General features: G+C 46.3%; 7 protein-coding genes across 8 annotated transcripts; 3 read left to right on the forward strand and 4 right to left on the reverse strand.

The window, feature by feature from the left end:
* The first annotated feature begins 892 nt into the window (after window positions 1–892).
* On the forward strand, window positions 893–2,550 carry LOC144006585 (methyltransferase-like protein 27). Of its 2 annotated transcripts, XM_077505503.1 has the most exons (6): window positions 893–1,041; window positions 1,253–1,388; window positions 1,622–1,750; window positions 1,858–1,993; window positions 2,130–2,222; window positions 2,285–2,550. In XM_077505503.1, exons 2-6 carry the CDS (start codon window positions 1,266–1,268, stop codon window positions 2,485–2,487), a joined length of 684 nt encoding a protein of 227 aa, XP_077361629.1. In that variant the 5' UTR covers window positions 893–1,041; window positions 1,253–1,265; the 3' UTR covers window positions 2,488–2,550. The 2 variants fall into 2 exon arrangements, with proteins under 2 accessions (XP_077361629.1, XP_077361628.1); XM_077505502.1 differs by having other exon boundaries at window positions 903–1,388.
* Window positions 2,551–3,214: 664 nt separating this feature from the next.
* Window positions 3,215–5,714, forward strand: LOC144006173 (methyltransferase-like protein 27). Its single transcript, XM_077504890.1, has 6 exons — window positions 3,215–3,337; window positions 3,596–3,737; window positions 4,516–4,644; window positions 4,723–4,861; window positions 5,218–5,310; window positions 5,382–5,714. The coding sequence occupies exons 2-6, from the start codon at window positions 3,615–3,617 to the stop codon at window positions 5,582–5,584; spliced, it is 687 nt and encodes a 228-aa protein (XP_077361016.1). The 5' UTR covers window positions 3,215–3,337; window positions 3,596–3,614; the 3' UTR covers window positions 5,585–5,714.
* Window positions 5,715–6,595: 881 nt separating this feature from the next.
* On the reverse strand, window positions 6,596–9,526 carry LOC144006172 (claudin-4-like). Its single transcript, XM_077504889.1, has 2 exons — window positions 9,357–9,526; window positions 6,596–8,856 (listed from the first exon to the last, which is right to left on the reverse strand). The coding sequence occupies exon 2, from the start codon at window positions 8,845–8,847 to the stop codon at window positions 7,900–7,902; it is 948 nt and encodes a 315-aa protein (XP_077361015.1). The 5' UTR covers window positions 8,848–8,856; window positions 9,357–9,526; the 3' UTR covers window positions 6,596–7,899.
* Window positions 9,527–9,908: 382 nt separating this feature from the next.
* Window positions 9,909–12,284, reverse strand: LOC144006398 (claudin-4-like). Its single transcript, XM_077505225.1, has 2 exons — window positions 11,652–12,284; window positions 9,909–11,530 (listed from the first exon to the last, which is right to left on the reverse strand). The coding sequence occupies exons 1-2, from the start codon at window positions 11,889–11,891 to the stop codon at window positions 11,213–11,215; spliced, it is 558 nt and encodes a 185-aa protein (XP_077361351.1). The 5' UTR covers window positions 11,892–12,284; the 3' UTR covers window positions 9,909–11,212.
* A 1,407-nt stretch (window positions 12,285–13,691) lies between these two features.
* cldnd (claudin d) lies at window positions 13,692–14,486 on the reverse strand. Its single transcript, XM_077505781.1, has one exon. The coding sequence runs from the start codon at window positions 14,410–14,412 to the stop codon at window positions 13,780–13,782; it is 633 nt and encodes a 210-aa protein (XP_077361907.1). The 5' UTR covers window positions 14,413–14,486; the 3' UTR covers window positions 13,692–13,779.
* Window positions 14,487–14,580: 94 nt separating this feature from the next.
* Window positions 14,581–16,478, forward strand: LOC144006761 (claudin-4-like). Its single transcript, XM_077505779.1, has 2 exons — window positions 14,581–14,614; window positions 15,626–16,478. Exon 2 carries the CDS (start codon window positions 15,804–15,806, stop codon window positions 16,449–16,451), a length of 648 nt encoding a protein of 215 aa, XP_077361905.1. The 5' UTR covers window positions 14,581–14,614; window positions 15,626–15,803; the 3' UTR covers window positions 16,452–16,478.
* Window positions 16,479–19,481: 3,003 nt separating this feature from the next.
* LOC144006762 (claudin-4-like) lies at window positions 19,482–20,643 on the reverse strand. The gene has a single exon (XM_077505780.1). It carries the CDS (start codon window positions 20,558–20,560, stop codon window positions 19,916–19,918), a length of 645 nt encoding a protein of 214 aa, XP_077361906.1. The 5' UTR covers window positions 20,561–20,643; the 3' UTR covers window positions 19,482–19,915.
* Between the last annotated feature and the right edge of the window lie 1,448 nt (window positions 20,644–22,091).

The raw sequence follows: 22,091 nt of genomic DNA on the forward strand, positions 1-22,091 counted from the left end.
AGTTGCCTCCATCTCACCCTGTCCTCTGCATCCTCTGCTCTCACACCAACTACCTTATGTCCTCTTTAACTACCAGTGTTGCCACAGTTACCTTGAAAAAGTAACTTAGTTACTTTACTGATTACTTGGTTTTAAAAGTAACTAAATTGCGTTACTGATGACTTGATTTTAAAAGTAACTTAGTTAGGTTAAAAGTTACTTTATTAGTTACTTTCACCAGCTGCCGATAACACCATCTCAACATAAAAATAATGCGGTAGAAATTAGAAACGGAGTTCCAAATACTTTATTGAAAGTGCATTTCTAACATCAAAATAAAGTTGTTTTTTAATGAAAAACAAAATAGGCAGTCTCTCTTGACTTCTTGTAACATACTTTTTATAAAACAAAAAATAAAAATCTATCCAGGTTGAAAATGAAAATCCCCTTAATTCCTCTATTGTTTGTTCCGCTATTCCAGTGTGTACACTTGAGTCGACTCGTGCATGCTGAAAACGTGACTTGTCTGACTTGTCTCCGCCCTCTCCCCCTGGCGAGACGACCTCATACCATAATGCTTCACGGACCAGTTGAGGATGGAAATAAATTATTTAACCATAGGAACCAAGGAACTGTTGTATGCACATGACTGAGATGGTACTGGGGAAGCCATTCAAACGAAAGCCCAAGTGGCTGTCCTGACAAGGAACAACAAGATGGTGTTAAGTTTGTGTACCGTTTCGGTTGTGCTTTTGTCAACTTGACTCTGTTGACTTGCATTATTGACTCTGACCTCTGTCATGTGATTATCTATGCGAATCTATTTGAATTTAGTAGGCGTCAACGTCTTTTTTCGCACACACAAACATACATAAGTGGTAGATCATCCAGCGCCGCCTGGACCGAAGGAAGTCAAATAATTTTGGTTTTAACTTGTACTTGTCTATGACGTACATTGCTGTGCAGCTGCTGGCTGGACTGTACTGACGACACCGGAAGGTTGATTCTCACGTTTTATTTGACTCACCTAGGTCAACCACAAAACCTTTTTATTACCACTTGGTAGGATCATTTATGCTGATTTTTTTTGTACTTTTTGTTTGCTGCAACGTGTCTGTAATTCATTTGAAGAGCTCAAAAGAATGTTGGCTTTGGCACACTGAAGTTGTGCCTTTATCTTGATTGCCTGTCTTCAAGTCAGTGGCGATTCAAGGAGAGCGCTTATACTTTTTCTATTGTGTGTCCTTGTTTTTCTTTTTCATCTGCTCGACAGGTGCGCACGCAACATGTCATCGGCGGATACTCGCACATTTGAAATGGCCAAAGACTCCCTCCTCACCGTGCGCGGTAACATCACGACGGAGGACAAGATCCAATTCTACAACCGATGGGCCAAAACCTACGAGCAGGTCATAGACAGAACCGCATGAACACATCACACAGGCGACATCATCTGCATCAATAATTCTAGCATCGTCTGACAAAAACTGCACAAGACCAAGTCAGCAATCAGGAAAATAAGGGTGGGAGGGGAGTACAGTAAAAAGAGACCCCCTTCATCAAGAACGAGGAGAAATGATGATGATGAGGTCACACGTCAACACAGTTGACTAATTGCTTGTTTGCAACATTCACTCAACAGGATGCTGTACTTCTTGAGTACCGCCCACCCAGTCTGGTGGCTGCCCAAGTCTCCGCCCACTTCAGCGGCGAGCGCCGAGCAGCGGCAGTGTTGGACGTGGCCTGCGGCACGGGCCTGACGGCCAAGATGGTGGGCACCATGAATTACGTGATGAAATCCATTGTAAAGTTGTTCGCTGTTTGTTTGCAAACAGACTCAAAGTTCAAGTTGTGACAATAAGCACACGTGTGGCGCAGATGAAGCGGGAAGGATTTGAGCGCTTCGTGGGTGTCGACTGCAGCGAGGGGATGCTGCAACATGCCCGACAGAGCGGCTTGTACCAGGACCTTAAAATGGCCGTGCTGGGAGACCAGCCGCTTCCTGTCCCTCCAGGTGAAGAAATTTGATCGCTCAAAACGAAAGGAGAATACATCGTAAAGTTTTTCAAATCCGTCAACTTCAAGGTCAAAATGTCAAGCCATGTTAAGTCCTTGTGAATTCATTCATCTGTGATTGTCTCCCCCTGCAGGTGACTTTGATGTTGTGATGCTAGTTGGATGTCTGAGTTCAAGTCACGCTCCAGTGACGGTGATCCGTGAGCTGTGCCGGGCCACCAAGCAGGGTGAGGACGCTTTGGACTCCATCGACGCTTTTCATGTCTTAATCTGACTTGTGACCACACAGGAGGTCTCATCTCCATGACCACCCGAGGCAACCGTGACAACGCCAGCTACAAGGTGGCCTTGGAGGCCGAGATGAAGCAAATGGAGGAGGAGGGACTGTGGCGTCGCGTGGAAGTCACCGACGTGAATGAGTTGCAGCGTAGTCTGATCGACGACGAGGATGATTACACCCCTGGTTGTGTGTATCTCTTTCAAAGGCTCTAACATGCTACCACATGTTTGCATGTACGTGTCTTAAGGGGCTGTGACTGCGATGCAGTGCATGAATAAACGGCATCCTATTTAATTCAATTTGTCTGGCATTTTCTACACCCGCTTGACTGACAACACCTGACTGACACAGCAATGATCAGAGAAACAGATCAATGGAGTTGCGTGGTTCCAGCCTGCTTCAAACGCTCCACCAATAGTCCCCAGGAAACCTGCAATATCGGTACTGAATGAATACAGGCATGTCGCTCTGACATCTGTGGTTATGAAGTTCTATAAATGCCACATGCTGGACTGCCTGCAGTTGTTTTTGCTGAGGAAACAGGTTGGTGGATGATGCGCGGATAGCATCATCAACACAGACCATCAGCAGCAAGGGCCCCAAGGATGTGTCCCTCTCTGTTGTCCTTTTCCCACTACACAAATCACTGCAACTCAACACAGAGATAGATAGATAGATAGATAGATAGATAGATAGATAGATAGATAGATAGATAGATAGATAGATAGATAGATAGATAGATATCTAATCATGAGATAAAAGTGAAGTAGGCCTATCGTTTTTGGTGCCTATACAACTGTATTTCCCAAATACATTTGTATGTGAATGAGAGGTATTGGATCTGTCACATTCAACATGGCGGAAGCACCAACGTTTCACTGCAACGAGCTCTCTGGTGAAATACATAATCTATTGTTGAATTGCCCCCCCCCCCCCCAACTGACCGAATGCTAACCATCTGCGGTTTCAACTTATCATGAAATGCACTAACGGGAGTGTTCTGAAGTGACTCCACTGGACACGTTGACTCTCTCCCTCTCTGTCTCTTTTTTTACTTACCAGGTAAACCACAAAATATCAAGATACATTTTACCAATGAGCGTTTTAATGTTGCTTCGCGAGTGTACTTTTTTTTGTTGCCCTTTTCGTGTTTTGTCTGCAACAAGGCGTCATATATGGAATCATTTTAAAGGGCTCCAAAGAGGCTCGGCTTGTTTCACCTCGACACTAAAGCTCTGTTTTCATGTTTATGTCATGCGTACGATGTGGATGGTGTATATCTTGTTGCCACGCGTCTTCAAGTTGACGTCTCCCTGACAGGAGCGAGCGCGCGTCCACGATGTCGTCCGAGAACCCGCGCACGTTTGAAACGGTCAGAGACGTCATCCTGTCCGTGCACAGTGTCTGCTCCGCGGAGGAAAACATCGACTTCTACAACCGATGGGCCCAAACCTACGAGCAGGTCGTCAACGCAATCACAGATCACACCACGCATACGTGCTCAAATGATTGCATAATCACTGCACATGACCGCTAATCGTAATCACTCAAGAATCAGAGTTCAGTACGTGGCCGCTAGTCAATAGAGGGCGCTAGAGTGCCGCCCCACAGCAGCCACCACATTACTTGAATGAAACATATTTAGAATTAAATAAAAACAAGCAATACGCGTAGCCGTGACATGAGATACAAGTTCAAGTTCTTCTCTGACCCGCTTATATCTCAAAACAACCTCAAATCATTTTTACCCAATGAAATGAATAGGAATGTATTTAATTTCAACCACACACAAAAAAACCTACACCCCCCCCCCCCCCCTCCGCGTTTTTCTTTTGAAAAAAGTGCACTCATATTTGTTGCATTGTATAAAAACACCCAGTAAAAATCAGTTGCTCTACACATAATCTGCCAACATGACTGTAACTAATGTATTGTCTTCCTTTTTCAAAACAGCCTAATAGCGCCACCTTCTGAGAACATCCGGGCAACGCAATGCAAATGCTTCGTTTATGGCGGTGTAAACAAACGGCGTATTGTATTGCTTTTGCCTGTGACTACTGACTAGCATGCAAACCAGGCAGATAGTTATAGTAGTCAAATACACATTTTAAAATCAAAATAATCCTCACACATCAAATTAGAATGACCCAAAACCCACATTCGGATAATATCAATAAGAGACATTTTTACTACACAATTACATTTAAACTGTTTACTCATTGCTGGTTTCCATTCAACAGGATGTTGCAGTTCTTGAGTATAACGCACCTGGTCTGGGAGTGGCCCGACTCGCTGCCAACTTCAGTGGCGAGCGCCAAGCAGCGTCGGTGTTGGATGTGGCCTGTGGCACGGGCATGGTGGCCAAGATGGTGGGCACCGGGAGTTACGTGACAAAATCCATCTACGTCAAGTCCAAGTTATGATTAATTTACACGTTTGTGGCACAGATGAAGCGGGAGGGATTCGAGCGCTTTGTGGGTGTCGACGCCAGCGAGGGGATGCTGAAACGTGCCCGAGAGAGCAACTTGTACCAGGAACTCAAGATGGCCACGCTGGGAGGAGACCAGCCGCTTCCTGTCCCGCCAGGTAACATGTTGAAAATGTTGGCTTTGGCTTATGTTTACATATCAGTAGATTCTCCACCACCACTACAACTTTCACCTGAAACGAATCCGACTTACTGCCGGCGTTGCGGCCCAAACTCTGACACAGAAGCTACTTACATTCACAGGAGTGAAGCACAACGTGCAATTCTTCATTCTTAGGGAAATCTGAGGACTTGAAAAGTAGTCACCCGTCAACTGGTTGGTGACAATGTGACGCTATGTAAAAAGTGGACTATACAATTGTATGCTTTGAAGTATCCTCATGATAAACAGGTGCTGACGACTGTCATAGGTGTCCTGGTGAAGGCATTCATCTGTAATTGTCTCCCCCTGCAGGTGAATTTGATGTAGTGATGATTACTGGCGGTCTGAGTGCAAGTCACGTTCCAGTGAAGGTGATCCATGAGTTGTGCCAGGCCGCCAAGCAGGGTGAGGACGCTTTGGGCTCCATCGACGCTTTGGACGCATTTCATGACTCAATCTGACTTGTGAGCACACAGGAGGCCTCATCTGCATGACCACTCGGGGTAACCGTGACAACATCCGCTACAAGGTGGCCTTGGAGGGTGAGATGAAGCAAATGGAGGAGGAGGGACTGTGGCGTCGCGTGGAAGTCACTGAAGTGAGAGAGTGGGAGCTTGCGGTGACCGACTCCGAGAAAGGATACATCCCTGGATGTGTTTATGTCTTTCAAAGGCTCTAACACATACCACACTCCACTGCACTGGTACATGCGTGACAAAGCTACAGCTTTCGCAGTTTTGTACACTAGCATGGTACTTGCATGTATTATGTATAAGACACAGTGCATGAATAAATATAACTTCTACAAATTCAAGTTGTCCTGCACCTGCTTGACTGACTAAATTGGAATGACAAACTTTAAAAGAGTGTTTTTTGTACTGTACTTTGACAAGAAGAAACTTGTTGCAGTACTGTGATTAGTAACAGAGCAAGTGCACACAGCAAGCGTGCTAAGTCAGGTGATCAGTACTTGAATCTACTTGACTGATTCCCAACGACGATACCGTGCGAAATGATCCAATTTCAAGCCATTGTCTGACAATTATTTATTTGTAAGGGGGTGAAAATATTAGCAACATGTCAGTACGATCCAGTTCAGAAACTGAAAGCACATACTGTCTTTAGACAAAAGCAGGGCAGCCCGGTGTGCTCGTGGTGAGCACGTCTGCCTAACAGTTCTAAAGGTCCTGCGTTTGAATCTCTGCTCCACCCTTCCTGAGAGGAGTTTGTATGTAGTTAGCATGTTAGCCGATTTTCCCTCTGTCCCTCAAGTGGCTAGGAATGCGCGATTGTCTGTATGTGCCCCGTGATTGGCTGGTAAGTGGTCCAAGTCCACCGGGACGGGATTTCAGAGCTGGAAAAGAATAGATGAGCGAAAGCAAAAGCTGATGAGCAAAACCATTTTAACGTCCACAAACACAGAAGAGCAATAGTGACGGGATTAGTATTGTGAAAAAAGGAGTGATGATACTAATAATGTGACTGAAAGCAAAAGCAAAGGATGTCAAGTGAAACCATTTTAGCATCCACAAACACAGCAGAGGACTTTCTGTTAAACCAGTTTGACCAGCCGCAGGCAAACCTCATCATGACGACTTCAGGACGCGGGAGCCATCTTCTCTCCTAATATTTACTGGCCTTCATTCTAAATAGATTTGGTTGAAAAACAAACGATTCAAAACGAACATAGTTACACTACTTCAATGTTTACTAACATTTTTAAGTGCACATTGATGTGTGAAGAAAGTTCTTAAACAACAGCTGCTCTGGGCAGAAAAAAAAAAAATCATATCAGAGGTTACAAGTTATAAATGTCACATTTTACTTTTTATATAAAATCACACATTGACAGACATGAACTAAATGCAAAGTTGAGGTCATATGTCACACACTTCCTGTCACAGAACACAAATAAAGACTCAAAAGACCAAAACACCAACTCGAGTTGGGTCAAGTCAAAGAGACCACTTTAGTTCTGTGAAGAGTTGTCCGTGTCAAAAGTTCGGACTTGGACTTGATAAATAGTCAAGGTCTTTGATTCCTCTTCTTCTCCTCCTTTGGGCTTGTTTCATTAGTGTGTTATCCTTTTACCGTGGAAGTCTATCTTTTGCATCCTCCTCTCTTCCCTCACCACGTGTCAAGCTTCATTTCGACTTTCCTCGGGACTCTTACCTGGCAGCTCCATCCTCATCATCCTTCTAACACATACTGTATACTCACTCAATTTCCTCTGAATGTGTCCAAACCATCCAAGACCGTTCTCTCCAAAGCATCTCAAATAACCTTGTCAGTCCTCCTGACTGAGATCCCCTAAACAGATCCTCAACCTCAACCTGTTGTCTCTTCAGTGACATTGTTTCCAAGCCGTATATCATGGCCGGCCTCGCCACTGTCTTATTAGGTCTTTGATGAGATAGATGAGTTAGTACAGGTCAGTGGTAAGACTTTGATTTGTCAATTAGTTAGTCCACATTGAGGAGATTGCTAGGTCAGGTGTCATCAAAAGTAGGACTAGGTTAGTCTACGTTCTTTGAAGTATACAGGAAAGAGTTAGCGCAGGTCAAAGGTAGGACTTTAAAACTGAAATACAGTTAGTTCAAAGATGTAGTCAGAGGTTTTCGATGTACAGTAGACCCAAAGAGTTAGACCTGGTCAAACGGTAGCCATCAAAAGGTAGGACTTTCAAGTATTAAACAAGCAGTTTAGGTCTTTGAAGGATACAGATAAGATGTAGCCCAGGTCAATGGTTGGACTTTGATCCGTCAAATAGAGTAAGTTCATGACAAAGAGGCAACTAGTCCAGTTCGGTGATGTATCATATAACATTGATTCAGGTCTTTGATGATCAAGTCCACATCAAAGGTAGGACTTTGAAGTGTTAAATAGTTGGTCTAGGTCTTTGGAGTATACAGATAAGAGCTAGCCCAGGTAGGATTTTGATCTGTCCATGTCAAAGAGACAACTAGACCAGATCTTTGGGGTATCAGGTCCAGGTCAAAGGTAGGTCTTTGAAGGGTTGGAGGTTGCATCTTCATGTTGGCTCCCGTCAGAATCCAAAGCCTTTTTGTGGTCCTGCTTGTCTGGCTTCAATTGAGACTTGGCAGATGGTGCGTCGCTTTGCTCTGAGGGCGCAGAGTCCATTCGCTTCAGCTGAGACTTAGTGGACGGTGCCCAGGACCTCTCGGAGTTCTGACCAGCATACCCCCAAGTGGTTCCGCCAGGGGGCTCAGATTTGGTGGAAGCCGGCCGGTAGCTGGGAGGTCCGCTGAAAATCGTCCCCATGGGCCTCGTGGCCGGAACCCTACGGAGGGAGCCGGTGGACGAGCGGACCACCAGGTATCGAACGGATGGGCTCTTGTTGGCGATGCGCCCTTTGAGGGGGCACGCGGAGCTGATGAACAGCCCCCCGCCCAGGATGAGCAGGATGGACGCCCCCCAGCCAATGTAGAGAGAGGCGCCTATCTCACGCCGCTGAGCATCTATGGCGGCGCTGTAGAACTTCCGGACCACGGCACCGGCCACCCACGAGGTGGGAATCAAACACAACAATCCCGCCAGTATCAGAACCGCCCCTGCCGACACTGCCACCCTGCCTTTGGACCCAGATGCCTCCTGATCCAGGAAGCGGGTGCACTTGCCCCCAACGAAGGCCAGTACGAGGCCCGCGGCGCCGGTCACTGCCGCCAGCACGGTGAGGGCGCGGGCCGCCTGCAGGTCAGCGCTCAGCGCCAACATGGACTCGTAGGGCTTGCACTGGATCTGGCCCGTGCTCTGGACCACGCAGCTCATCCAGATGCCCTCCCAGATGGTCTGCGACGTGACGATGGTGCTGCCCACGAACGCAGTCACCCGCCACATGGGCAGCAGACAGCTGATGATCACGCCCGCCCAGCCCAGCAGGCACAGGCCGCTCCCCAGCAACTGTGTGCCCGTCGACGCCATGGCGACCGCCTGCAGTGGAAGGCCAGACATCGGTTAGCCAAGGAGTGTTTGCGGATGGTGTTTGCGCGACACGAATCAGTTGTCATTGGCGGAGACAATTATGCTTAGCTAGGAAGGGAATTGTTCGCTTCAAAGGGCAAGCTTGTCTTGGACCGATAATTCATCCAAACACGCATCAGTTGACTCCAATGTAGCAACGCAGTGACTGTAAGCAACATCTTAATCTCAAACAGCTTTCAAAGGCAGCAACTCATAGATGTCCAAATTGACGGCACCCGCTAAACTGGAAAAACCCGCAAGCGTTTCAAAGGAAGACCTAATCCGGCACCTACCTAACCCCAATCTGGTTACAGGATACATCAAGTCCACCCATGCTGATTTATATCCTAGCATTTGGTCAGGTGTTTCTGTCATGACTGCCTGTATCTCACAAATGTCTCACAAAGACAATCGAGTGCTTAAACGCAAGGATGAGATTGAGATCGTCTCGTTTGTTTTCCATAACGTACCTCAGATGTCGTTTTCTTCTTCTTCCTTGTTGATGTGACGCGTTCTCCTCTCTGCTGTTTTGGGCTTTGAAAGTGTTCCGTGTCACCTGAGAGGGATTCAAGCGAGGGCAGGTGCAAACGACCACACCTGCTCTGTAGGGAGCTCAGGGGGGCGGAGCCTCACACTACGACATCATTGCTTCCTGTTCTCTCCCTCACGCAGTGTGTGTGCGTGTATGTGTGTGTGTGTGTGGGGGTGGGGGGGTGGGGGGTGGGGGTTAATGAGTTGTCACTCACGTTCTTGAATGTGGCCCACCAAAGAGATGTTAATAATTTTGCAGGGATATTTTTAATTGATTTGTCAAAATGTATTAATTCATTTTAAAAAAGCAATCATCTATTCAATGAATGATAATTGACACAGAGATCTTGTTGAATAATTGGTAAATTGATGATTAGCAATCTACATGCAAGCAGCTGGGTGTCATCTGGCGCCTCCCAGTGACTGGGAGGTTGAAACTGCTGTCACTTGAAATGGGATACTATTCACTATAAAATAAAAGTGCAGCTAAATTGACAATAATAATCTTTTATTTACAAGCATTCACATTTTCAAAAAATACCAAAACAAAATGCAGCTCGGTACACATGCAGCCCACAAAATGGATGTGGCCTGCAAATCAAAATGAGGTGACTGCTTCCCAAATGCCAAATGAGAGGTACTTTTGAACAGGCGTTAACAACGGCCTTGCTGTGGCATCATTACAACAGATATAAAATACATATCTAACTAATAAAGTAAAAATAATGACATCTTATTTTAAGATGAGTGTCTTGCTCAACTTTGTTAAATAAAAGACAATTTTGGACAAAAACTCATAAAATGATCCTGTGCCAGAAATCAAACAATAGCCCGAAACGGGAAAAATTCCTTTTCTGTAGGTACAATGAATGATGGAATATGTCGACTACTTATCAAGATGAATTTTGTGGGCTACCTTCAGGGCACTAAAGTGGCGAGTTGAGATACGAGTTCAGTTTTTTCTGTGAGCATGCTTGTAACTCAAAACGTTCACATCTGAAATCACTTTTCTCCAATGAAATGAATGGAAAGCCATTAATCTGTTCAAGTCTCCACCCCTAAAACATTTTTTAAAATCATGTTTATGTTTTATCACTCTAATATTGTACTGTATAATATTGTAAACACAGACTTATAACAAAAATAAATGTAAGGAATGAAACATTTCTTGCTTCATGTGATTCAGCTATGCCTGCATTGGCCACTAGGAGGCAGCACTGTCATACAGACACAAAAACCAAGAAGAACAGACTTCTTTTTCTTCTACTTCTGCTGTGACTCCATAAGATGCTGTCATTTTAGTCGTTTTTCAATAAAGGATAAAGAATATATGCCCGTGTATATTGTTATATGATCTATCGACATGCGTTGGTCCACATTTGCATTCAAATGTCTGTTGCTGACATTTTCCGTTCTTTTTAGCATTAAGCTAGCGTGCCTGTCTCAAGCAACTAGTATGCCAGTTTGAAATCCAAAAGGTTTAAGTGTCTTTGTTTTCTATTTCGTATTAGATTAACATCAGCTGGAAGTGGCAACATTGAAACTCTTTTTTGATGAGCTTGTTTGACTTGTAAGTCGGGTCATTCGTAGCTCATGTCGGCGCATATGTGGGGGCTAACAGCCACAGCACGACAAAATGGCTGACTCGCTACAGGGCACAATGTAGAGGACAGTATGTTTTTTTTTTTTTGGCTTCTAGTCTTTCATCATCTGACCTCAACAATCTTTTACTACAGTTGGTGCTATTAGTGCACTAAAAAGTTGGAAAAGCTGCCACCAAAACAAGTGTGTGCCATCAACACCTATAGACGGAGCAGACGAGCACCCCGCCGATGACGAGCAGCGCCCCTGAGGTCCAGCCCACGTAGATGGAGGCGCCCAGCTCTCCTCGCCGCTCCTCGGAGGGCAGCGGGTTGAAGAAGCCCGTGATGATGTAGTGGGCGGACAAGCTGACGGGAATCAGGCACAGGATGCCGGCCAGCACGAAGGCCACGCCCGCCGACAGGCCCACATTGTTCTTGACGGGCCAATCGTGACGCAGGAATGTCGTGCAGCGGGCACCCACCACACTCAGGCCCACCGCCAGCACGCCCACCCCCAACGACACGCACACCTGCGGGAAGGTTGCATAATATTTGCTGCCTTGCTCAAGAGCACTAGTACACTTTTCAGCCTACTCCTATAGGACCCCGAGTGGGTATAGTAATCAGCGGAGGGTGTGCGCATATACGCACCAGCGCCCGTGAAGCCTGCAGGTCACGAGGCAGAGCCAAAACGGAGTCGTAAGCCTTGCATTGGGCGTGTCCGGTGCTCTGGATGACGCAGTTCATCCACAAGCCTTCCCAGAAGACTTGCGCCGTCACGATGTTGGAGCCCACGAAGGCCGTCACCTTCCAGGCGGGCAGCCCGCAGATCAGGCCTGTGCCCAGCAGCCCCAGAAGGCCCAGCAGCACGCCCACCAGCTGCGTGTGCATCTTCCTCTTCCGTCGTGTTGTTGCGGCGACGTGCTCAGACGTCTCAGAGTTGTTGGTGTGGCCACACCCATCCCGAGTCAACAATTTGGCTTCTTTTGCGACGTCCCAATACAAACAAAGCAGGGAGGACGATCACCTTTCTGGCTCGACCTGATTGCTCACAACAATCAGAGGAGGTGCTAAATGAAATCTTAAACGGTTCCAAACAAAAGTCTTGTTTTGGCCTGCTCATTTTTTTCCTGTGTTTGGATAGGCCTCTCTCTATATTTTGCTATTCCACATTTGATCTATTCTGTAGATTGTTTTGCTGTCTATATGATTTAAAAACAAAAAAACACACACACACACTTTATATCTTTAACCCCAGCACTATGGCAGCTCACTAGAATTCATCAGCTGTGCCGTGAAAATTAAGCAATTTCACTGAAACAATCCAAAAATAATTACATTCGGTCAAACTACATTCAGTCATATGGGTGGAATTTGAATTCAATTTCCGGTGGCCCAAAGTCGTCTTTATATGCCACTGACAGATAGTGACAAGTAGGAGGCACAACAATTAAATGCTATATGTGATAGCCTACTTCGGTGTGTGCCGTGAGGTTTATTTTTTTTTTCTCCTTTGTTTTTCTGTCTTTGAATATGCGTTTTGGCGCACAACAGCACCATCTGCAGGACCGGATCGGTCACTGCACCTGCTGCCTTCAATGCAATGGGGTATTGACCATTTGCACGTGACGTCACTTCCGCCATGGAACGCCCTCTCCTGAACTATGGACGGCAAAAGACCCACTTGCCTGGATTGAATCTTGTACAGCGTGAAGTCCTTTCTCTAGTCGATTCAATTATGAAATAGTCATATCTTGCTGTGCGGTCGGTTGTACAAACAGGCAAAGGAGTAAACCAAATGTTGCTTTTTACCGAATACCTACTAATGAAGACAAAAGACAAGAGTTGTGCGTGCAGTTGGAGTGGACGCCAACTATGTGGCTCAGCCACGTTCACATTAACGATCGTTGTGATTTGAAACACGTAATTCGACAGCCCTGTTACAATCTTTGAGTTTGTAAGTGTACATTTGACTAAAATGTATGAACATACCTGGTGAAAAAAAAAAAAAAAAAAAGCTGCAAAGCCATGAAAAGTTTTGGGCTGTCAGTAGCTTTCTTGTTGATTGCCACTATCCATCGACTCTTCCATGGCATATACCCCTTATGCAATAATTTGTGGAGGGGGAGAAGAAAAAAAAAAAAAAAAAAACGGCCAATTAGAAGGGTGACTTAACACTCAAGTGCACCTGCTGCACACTTGAGCGCAATTGGCAAGCTTGTGCTAATCAACTTTGATTTCAGACCTTCACATAGAGCACGTCAGTTTTAACTCATGTTTTTAAAACAAACATTTTAAAACGGTTTGTCCCATTGCTGAAATCTATCATAATTCAGTCATGGCCCACACTTAGCACTTTCCAAAACACATTTAAAGTTAAAACTTGAGGCCCTTTTGATGCAAAATGACATTTCATCTAACGTGCCCACAAGGGAATATAGAGGCCGAAACTTTACCTATATTGCATTTGTAACCGAGATTGCAATATTTAAATGCAAACAAACCAAATACACACTTATCTCGTTGCACAAAAATGCTATAGGCCTAATTTAAGCCTTGAGCATATTAAAGGTTGCTTCAATTTGGGAATTTGAACCCTAGCGTCCCAACAGTAACTGATCAAGAGTTCAAAAGTAAATGTTTAACATGTGGACTTAAACCTATATAAATTGAAGAGGAAACTGAGGTGGCTACGATTTAAAAAGTGAAATTTATTAAAAGTCCCAAATCATGTTAATAAAAAAAATAAAAATAGAAAGGAGAAAAAAAGGTCAAAAAGTCACACGTAAGCTCCCCTGCTGGCGGTAGATCGTGGAGCAGAATATTTCACAGAGTAGTTGCCATCGCGAGCCCCGGCGCACTGGCAGCACAGCAGCGCTCCCCCGATCAGCAACAGGCCGGCCGCCCCCCAGCCGACGAAGAGCGCGGCGCCCAGCTCCCTCCTCTGCGCGTCGCCCAGCAGCGGGTTGTAGAAGTCCCGGATGACCACGTGAGCAGACCAAGACACGGGGATGAGCAGCAGCACTCCGGCCGCCACACACGCGACCCCGGCCACCACCACCACGCGGGCCTTGGCCGCCCGCTCCTCCAGACAGTTGGTGCACTTGCCGCCGGCGCCGGCCAGCAGCAGGCCCAGCAGCGCCACCAGGACTGCGATGACCACCAGGGCGCGCGCCGCCTGCAGGTCGCGGGGCAGCGCCAGCATGGAGTCGTACACCTTGCACTGCATCTGGCCCGTGCTCTGCTTCACGCAGTTCATCCACAGGCCCTCCCAGAACACCTGCGCCGTCACGATGTTGTTGCCGATGAACGCCGACACCTTCCACATGGGTAGCGCGCAAGTGACGATGGCGCCTGCCAAGCCCAACGCTGCCAGGAACGCACCAAACAGCTGCATGCCTGCTGACGTCATCTTGCTGCTCGGTTAGTGCGTGAGGGTAAAACGTGCGTGTGAGGATGCTTGACGGAAGCGTGATGTTGTTGGTCGTTGTCCACCTCTGGTACTTAAGCACCTGGCAGGATCCAGTTGATTGGCTAGCAGCCTGAACGGAGATTGGAAACACCTGTGTGTGGAGGCCCAATCACACACACCTTTGGAGAAACAAGACAAGAAGGTGAAGTGCAAAAAAGGTCAGCTGATCCAAAGGTGGCGAGTCGCCCATACATTCACAATTCAATCAAACGTTTGATTCAACATCTGTCATCAACCATGAACTTAAATAAATAAATAAATACATAAATAAAGCAATTTTAGCAAATTAAATAAAAGTAGATCGACTGCAGGAAAAGCATTTTAAATCGAAATATGCAGCAAAAGATAAACAATTGATTAATCAACAATTGATCACTAATACGTTTTTTAACATCAAATTGTCCAACTTCTTGGAATTTCGACCTGAGTTTCATCATGATATTTACACATGTACTCTTATTTTGGAAAGCATTTTGGAAAAGCTGCCGGTACACTGACAATTTAAATTATATGTTTGAGGAAAGAAGTGGAAAGTTTTTGTTGTTGTTGTTGTTTTAATCTATCTTGTACATTGATGCGAGCACCTCCAATGCTTAAAGCAGCACCACGGAACACTTACCAGAAGACTTATTTTTTTATTTTATTTTTTCAGTTCTGGCAAGCTCGAACAGGAGTGATAAAGGAAGAGCTTGACGCAAGCACATTTAACCTTTGTATATACATTTACAAGCGACGTTGAAAGCGACTGAACATAGACTACTGCCACATGTGGCCGCAAAAATGAAACTGCATTTCCCTTCCTCACAACACGCGCACATGACGTCACATCCCTAAGCAGAGGGCGGAAAATTCGAACCTAATTTGGGCTCCGGGTGGAGGAGTGGAACCGTCACTTGCCTTTGGTGCCAGTTGGCGTGGGTTCACCTCTCTGCCTGGGAGACCATGTGTGTCTTACATGATGTAAGCTTGTGTGAGTGAGTGATATATAAAAAAAATAAAACAATAAAAATTTGAACCCGAATTCAGTTCTGGCTTGAAGCTTGCATGAGTTTTCATCATGAACAGCTAAGGTGCTAAAAAAATGTTTCAGTCATAAATGGTCAAATGAAAAGGCTATTGTAAAGATAACTGTTGACTGATGCCTCTTTTTCAGATTTTCAAAGACTGCAAGTGGCTCTACTGGAGCGTCTCCCTGGCGATAAGCGGAGGTTGACCCCACCTCCTGAAGGGTCAGCCAACATGGGCGTGGCCTCTTCACGAACGTTCTGAAGGGGAGGGGCGACCCTCTGTATAAATGGGTGCCTTGGCGCTGGGGCCCCCTTCACACAGCGATGACGTCTCTGGGCTTGCAGGTTCTGGGCATCGGATTGGCGGCGTTGGGCTGGACGGGCAGCATCCTGGCGTGCGCGCTGCCCATGTGGAAGGTGTCGGCCTTCGTGGGCAACAACATTGTGGTGGCGCAGGCCATCTGGGAGGGCCTTTGGATGACGTGCGTGGTGCAGAGCACGGGCCAGATGCAGTGCAAGGTGTACGACTCGTTGCTGGCGCTGCCGCCCGACCTGCAGGCGGCGCGCGCCACGGCGGTCATCGCCATCTTGCTGGCACTGCTGGGCCTGCTGCTGTCAACGGTGGGCGGCAAGTGCACCACCTGCGTGGACGACCGGGGCGCCAAGGCCCGGGTAGCTGCGGCGGCCGGCGCCTTCTTGGCGCTGAGCGGCGTATTGTGCCTGGTGACCGCCTCGCTGCCCGCCCACGCCGTCATCCGCGACTTCTACAACCCGGCGGTGTCCGACGCCCAGAGGAGGGAGCTGGGGGCTTGCCTCTACGTGGGATGGGGGGCTTCGGGACTGCTGATGACAGGGGGAGCCCTCCTGGGCTGCCGATGCTCGCCGACGTCGGCGTCGTCGGGTGGCGAGCGATACGCTGCCGCTAAATACTCAGCCCCAAAAGCTGGGAGTCCCGCCAAGGAGTTTGTGTGAAGACTTCCACGCTTGGTGGCCGATTGATGTTGGACTAACCTCAGGACACGTTTCCTTTTTTATTTTATTTTTTAGACTTTTAATTGTTTTTTTTTTTTTAGTAACCCTTGAACAGCAGCAATTGCATGTATTTGCTTGATGTAGCAATAAATCTGTTTTGTATTCTACTTTGAACAGCTTCTTTCATTGAATGAACAACTGGAGTCAGAATTTTCTGTTGACTCTCCATCGTCTTGCTGCTGGAAGAAGTTACAGCCCAAATAATCATCAAACAGATTCCGTCCGGTCCGATTCAAGTCCACTTCAGGTCAACGTTTGCATTGAAAATAAAAGTCATGTTGAGTGCTACGCTAATGCTTACGCTAACGTTTAGCTGTTCATCAAATTTCAAATCACGTAAGTTGCAATTTGCTTGTTTGGGAAGTCTTCAAAGTTACTTTGCCAACGTCAGAAAGTGACAATCCTTCAATCTGTTGCGGTTATTCATATTTGGACTAACTGGTGTCCAACAGGTGGTCCCTGGGCAGACGCGGTCCATCACATCGTTTTAGGTGTCCTTCTAACGCTTGTCAACGTTGTTTGTTTTTTATTTCTTCTTTTCATCTGGGGAGGAGATCTTTAAACAATTTGCCTTTTTAAACCACTTTAAGCACTTTTACAAACAAATATTTTTGCCAACCCCACTTTTAACCTAACTTAAACAATGTTATACTAATATTAATAATATCCAAAACTATTGGCCTATTTTGCATACTTGCATGGCTGATTTCAGATTGAATGAGAGCAACAACATTAGATCTATGTGCAGTTTTCACCACCCTGAAGGACCCAAATGAGATTGACACTCCTGAAGGTGGTCTTCATTTTGGTCTGGGAGGGTTAACCTCCTCATTTGAGAGGCTGTTGCTTGGCGCGAGTTGGTGAACAAAAGTGTAGGTCAGTGCGCCGTAAAAACAAGTCATGAGGGAGGATGCGTCTTCCCGGCAGACGCGGCGGCGAGCATTCTTGAGCCGCGTCGACTTGTTTCCCGGCAACGTCCACGCCAGCGCTCTTGTCTCCGTGACAGTGAGCTGAGATTTACTGAGCCACCCTGAATGCACACTCACTCACGACGACCGGGATGGCCTCATGACTGACAATCCTGACACCAAGAAGTCGTTAGAGCAAAACACAAGGCACACATTTTTTTTTATTGACATTCTGACAACAATTCGTGTTTTTGTAAATGGCAAGGACAATTTAAAGTCTCAAACTAACCTTTATTTGCGAAGTCAATTTTGACTTTGTAACTTTGTGAGTCTCTTTAACATCGATGACAAATTTCAGTGACTAACCATTCGGGTAGCCAAGCATTTTTGGCAACACAATTTTTCAAAGTTTCCCGAGCGGTCCGAACATCAAAGATGATTTTACAGGCTTCAACAAACCTGACTGACATGATTTTGTAAATCACAAGACCCACTGGAACAAAGCTAAGGTTGTTGGGCTGAGCGAGTGGAAACATTTATGACCTTATCCGCTGCGACCAATCTTCAGTACTGCTCGGTCGCACTACTTGCCCTACGCATGGACCCGGTTTTGTGCTGCGTCCAAATCCATCCGCTGCTCACATGCTGGCCTTTGGGTTTCTTCTGATCTGACTTTGTTGGTCTTGGCTTGCCTCACAAATTACTTTGGCGTCTGCTTTTCATGAGCTCCAAATCATTCAAAGTTTTGGCTTTTTTGGACTCAGGGAGGGCAGGAATATAGAAAACTGAACTATATTAACTCATTCACTGCCTTTGACAAGTATACTTGTCAATTGTATTTTTTAGAGCGGTGCTAAATGGATGAATGAATGAATGAAATGAATCTGAGCATGCTCCACTGTAAATATCAAACTTGGAAACAACTTTACTGATGCCCAACCACCGGTAGATGACATCATTGCCCCATTTTATAGGAAATAAACACAGTTTCAGAGTCCATGGGAGAAATGGCTGTATTTTGGCAAACCTACATTTTTCTGCTGTCAATTATAAAAGAACGGGACGGGACAAAAAGTAGGGAGTCTATTCTGTTATTTGGTAGATTCGGTTTATATATAATTATTGAATGTAATATCACGTGAGTATTGGAAATGTAAAAATTTTCTATAATGACCGGCAGTGAATGAGTTAAGTTGTATGCGCCAAATTCCTGCTTTTTAGCAGCCTATATCAGACTGAATCTTGCAAAGACAAAAAGGAGCGTCATTCTCTTTTTCTTCTCTTTGTCCACCACCTGCTTTCTTTACACACACACACATGGGGACATCCCACTGACATGCATTTCCTAGCCCCTTGCCCTAACCTTAACCATCACGACTGATTGCTGAACTCTAACCCAAACCCCAGCCAAAATCAACTTCAAACCTAAACTCTAAAGCCAAATCTTGACTTTCAAAAAGAGGTTTGGACTTGTGGGGCCCCACCAAAATGTCTGCACAAGGACAAGTCGGTCCCCACAATGATAGTTAAACAGGAGAAATGGGACCCATAATGTAAAAAAAAAAAAAAAAAAAAAAAAAAACACAGACGCACAAGTACAGAATGAAAAGAGGCCAGAGGCTGCAACAGCATTCGAGCGTTTGCCGTCGATCTGGTTTGGGTGCGGCCGGCGCGCTGGATGTATTTTCTTTGTTCCTTTGTTAGTCAGCAGGTTGACGTTTTCCAGAGTCGCAAAGACAACCAGGACACTTTTCATCGTCAGCTCGTACATGAGCAATCACACACAAATCAAGCAAATACATTTTCAGACAAATGTTGCTTCCTTTAATTGCCTCTTGGTTAGTTTCAGGTAAAAGCACCGAAACTCGAGCGTCAACTGTTTGCTGAAGGTTTGGGTGCTCTCCAAATGTGTGTGTGTGCATGTGTACTGTTTGTACAAGTGTCTGGCTATTGATGAATGATATTGATCTTAACTTGTGTGTGATTGTATGTAATTGTTTACATGTGTTTGTGTGAGCGCATGTGTGCGCGTGTACAGTATAAATAAAGTGAGGGAGTCCCGTTGTGATGAGTAGATGAAACCTTTATTTACACGGGGTCCAAAATGACACAAAAGAAGAGGTTGCATTTGTCAAAGTCAAAACTTTTCTGATGGACTACAACGGAAGGCAAACGAGCGTCTTGTGGGAGGAGTCAACCTCAGAAACTTGTTGACTTTCGGGGCCTCCAGCGTCGGAGCACTATCTCTGTCAACATGGTGGCCAGTGATTCTTAATTATCCAATTTCACCTCACCGGTGGGAAAATGTTCAATGTACACTATGTTCTACTTTGTTCAATTATTTATGCCAGCGACGTGTAGTGACAGGCGTAGCAGTTCGAGGCTCATCCACCAGGCGGCGAAAGGAACATCATAAACCGAACTCGCGAGTCGGCGTTTGCTTTGGCGGCGTTCCTCGAGATTTGTCAGAAGTTGAAAAAGTTGAGGCGCAGACATCTAGACGTAGTCCTTGCCGGACGCGGGAGCCGAGGCGTCGGACCGCGCCGCATTGTATCGCGCTGTGTACGAGCCCTCGTCCTTGCGGGGGCAGTTGCAGCACAGCAGGGCGCCGCCCACGATCATGAGGGCAGCTGCCCCCCAGCCGATGTAGAGGGCGGCGCCCAGCTCCCGCTTCTGGGCGCTGTTCACCAGCGGGTTGTAGAAGTCTCGCACCAAGCTGTGCGCGGTCCAGCACACGGGGATCAGCAGCAGCACGCCGGCCACGATGAAGACCGCCCCGGCCGCCACGCCCACTTTGGTCTTGGCCGCCGGGTCCTCCACGCAGTTGGTGCACTTGCCGCCGGCCACCGACAGCAGGATGGCCAGGATGCCCACCACGATGGCGATGACCACCAGGGCGCGCGCCGCCTGCAGGTCGGAGCTGAGCGCCAGCATGGAGTCGTAGACCTTGCACTGCATCTGGCCCGTGCTCTGCACCACGCAGCTCATCCAGATGCCCTCCCACACCGTCTGCGCCGTCACGATGTTGCTGCCGACGAAGGCCGTCACGCGCCACATGGGCAGCGCGCACACCACGATGGCGCCAATCCAGCCGATCAGGCCCAGGGCCGCGCCCAGGATTTGGAAGCCCGCGGACACCATGGCGGACGTCTGCTCTTTTCTGCTTTTTCTTGGAGACTGCGAGGGAGCGAGAGACCGGCCGGGCGACTTTTCAGTATGGGGAGGACAGGGCGGAGAGCGGCTTCATATCACCTCGCTCTAGATGGGGTGGGGCCAAGCAGCGAAACGCCTCTCTGGTGTCAGGAGCCCAAACTTGTTTGTCTGGCCTCAAACTCGCTCACACCAAAGCCTTTGAAGGCAGCAACAAGAAGACGCTAACTGCCAGCACACTAACAATCAAGCAAGCCCCGCCCCCAAAACTGCCGCAGGTTTCTCCTGAAGGTACACGAGGAAGGTCCCCAGTGACTCACAACACATCTTACCATATATGGTCACTTCCTGGAACACTTGACTGCCGGGCGCGATCACACACACAAACACAAAAGTCACATCATTGGTTGCGTAACAACAGAATTTTTAATTGTGATCAGCTCATTTCATTCCCTGCGATTGGTTGGCAACCAGTCCAGGGTGTCCCCCGCCTACTGCCCAGAGCTAGCTGAGATAGGCGGCAGCAGCCCCCGCGACCCTTGTGAGGAATAAGCGGTCAAGAAAATGGATGGATGGATGGATGGATCATTTCATTCCTGCAACATGTGTCAACAATAAGAACACACATCCAATACATTGAAGATTACAAACATACAAATGAAACAATGTTTGTTATCATTAATTAAATTAATCTTAAATCAGAGCTGTGCCGAATATTCTGATGACCTTATTCGGTAATGTGACGAGTCTCAGTCCAGCTTTGTTGTTTTTCCAAGAAGGCCGAATTCCTTCCATTGAGTAGCAAATGAAGTGGAGAGAAACTTTTCAGTGTAAAAGAATCTTTTTGAGCCCCCACTAATCTCGATTTTGACCTCTGACAACGGATGATTAAGCTTATTGAGCTCCAAGGTTAAACTGAATTCCAATTCAACACAAATGACCGCTCTGTATGAAATATAAAATGTATTTTAGAAAGGGGGAAAAAAAGCAAAAGCGCACCCTCTACTGGATGTGGGTGGTATTTCATTCTTGAATGGAAATTTGTGTGCAATATAATAATAATAATAATAATAATAATAATACAAGACAATAAAAAACAACAACTGTACTTTAAGTAGTGATTCAAGTAAAATTTAATTGCCCAGAAAGGTTCGAAATTTTCAATGTTTGAAAACAAAAATTCAAAACAAGTGAGTCATTGAACATTTAATTTGGTGATTCTTTTGAGTACCACCAAAGGCAGCACATGTAACACATTTTGCCAATGAAAATGCTAAGGTAAGAAATGACATCTAACAGAAAGTTCCAACACTGCGCCACAAAGCTCACATAGAGGTTCAAGTCTAAAATGAATACTGAAACAAAACCCAAAACTGTTGAAAGCAAAATGTGTTGAAAGCCAAAACCCACTACTGTACTCAGATAAACAGGATAATTATTCAGCTTAATCGGGGTGCCATGTTTATTCAAATTGTCATCAGCTGTTGGCCTGCAGTGACGAAGAAGCTCCAGTAGGGGGGTA

Source organism: Festucalex cinctus, chromosome 18 (genome assembly GCF_051991245.1).
Source record: "Festucalex cinctus isolate MCC-2025b chromosome 18, RoL_Fcin_1.0, whole genome shotgun sequence".
Taxonomy (NCBI): domain Eukaryota; kingdom Metazoa; phylum Chordata; class Actinopteri; order Syngnathiformes; family Syngnathidae; genus Festucalex; species Festucalex cinctus.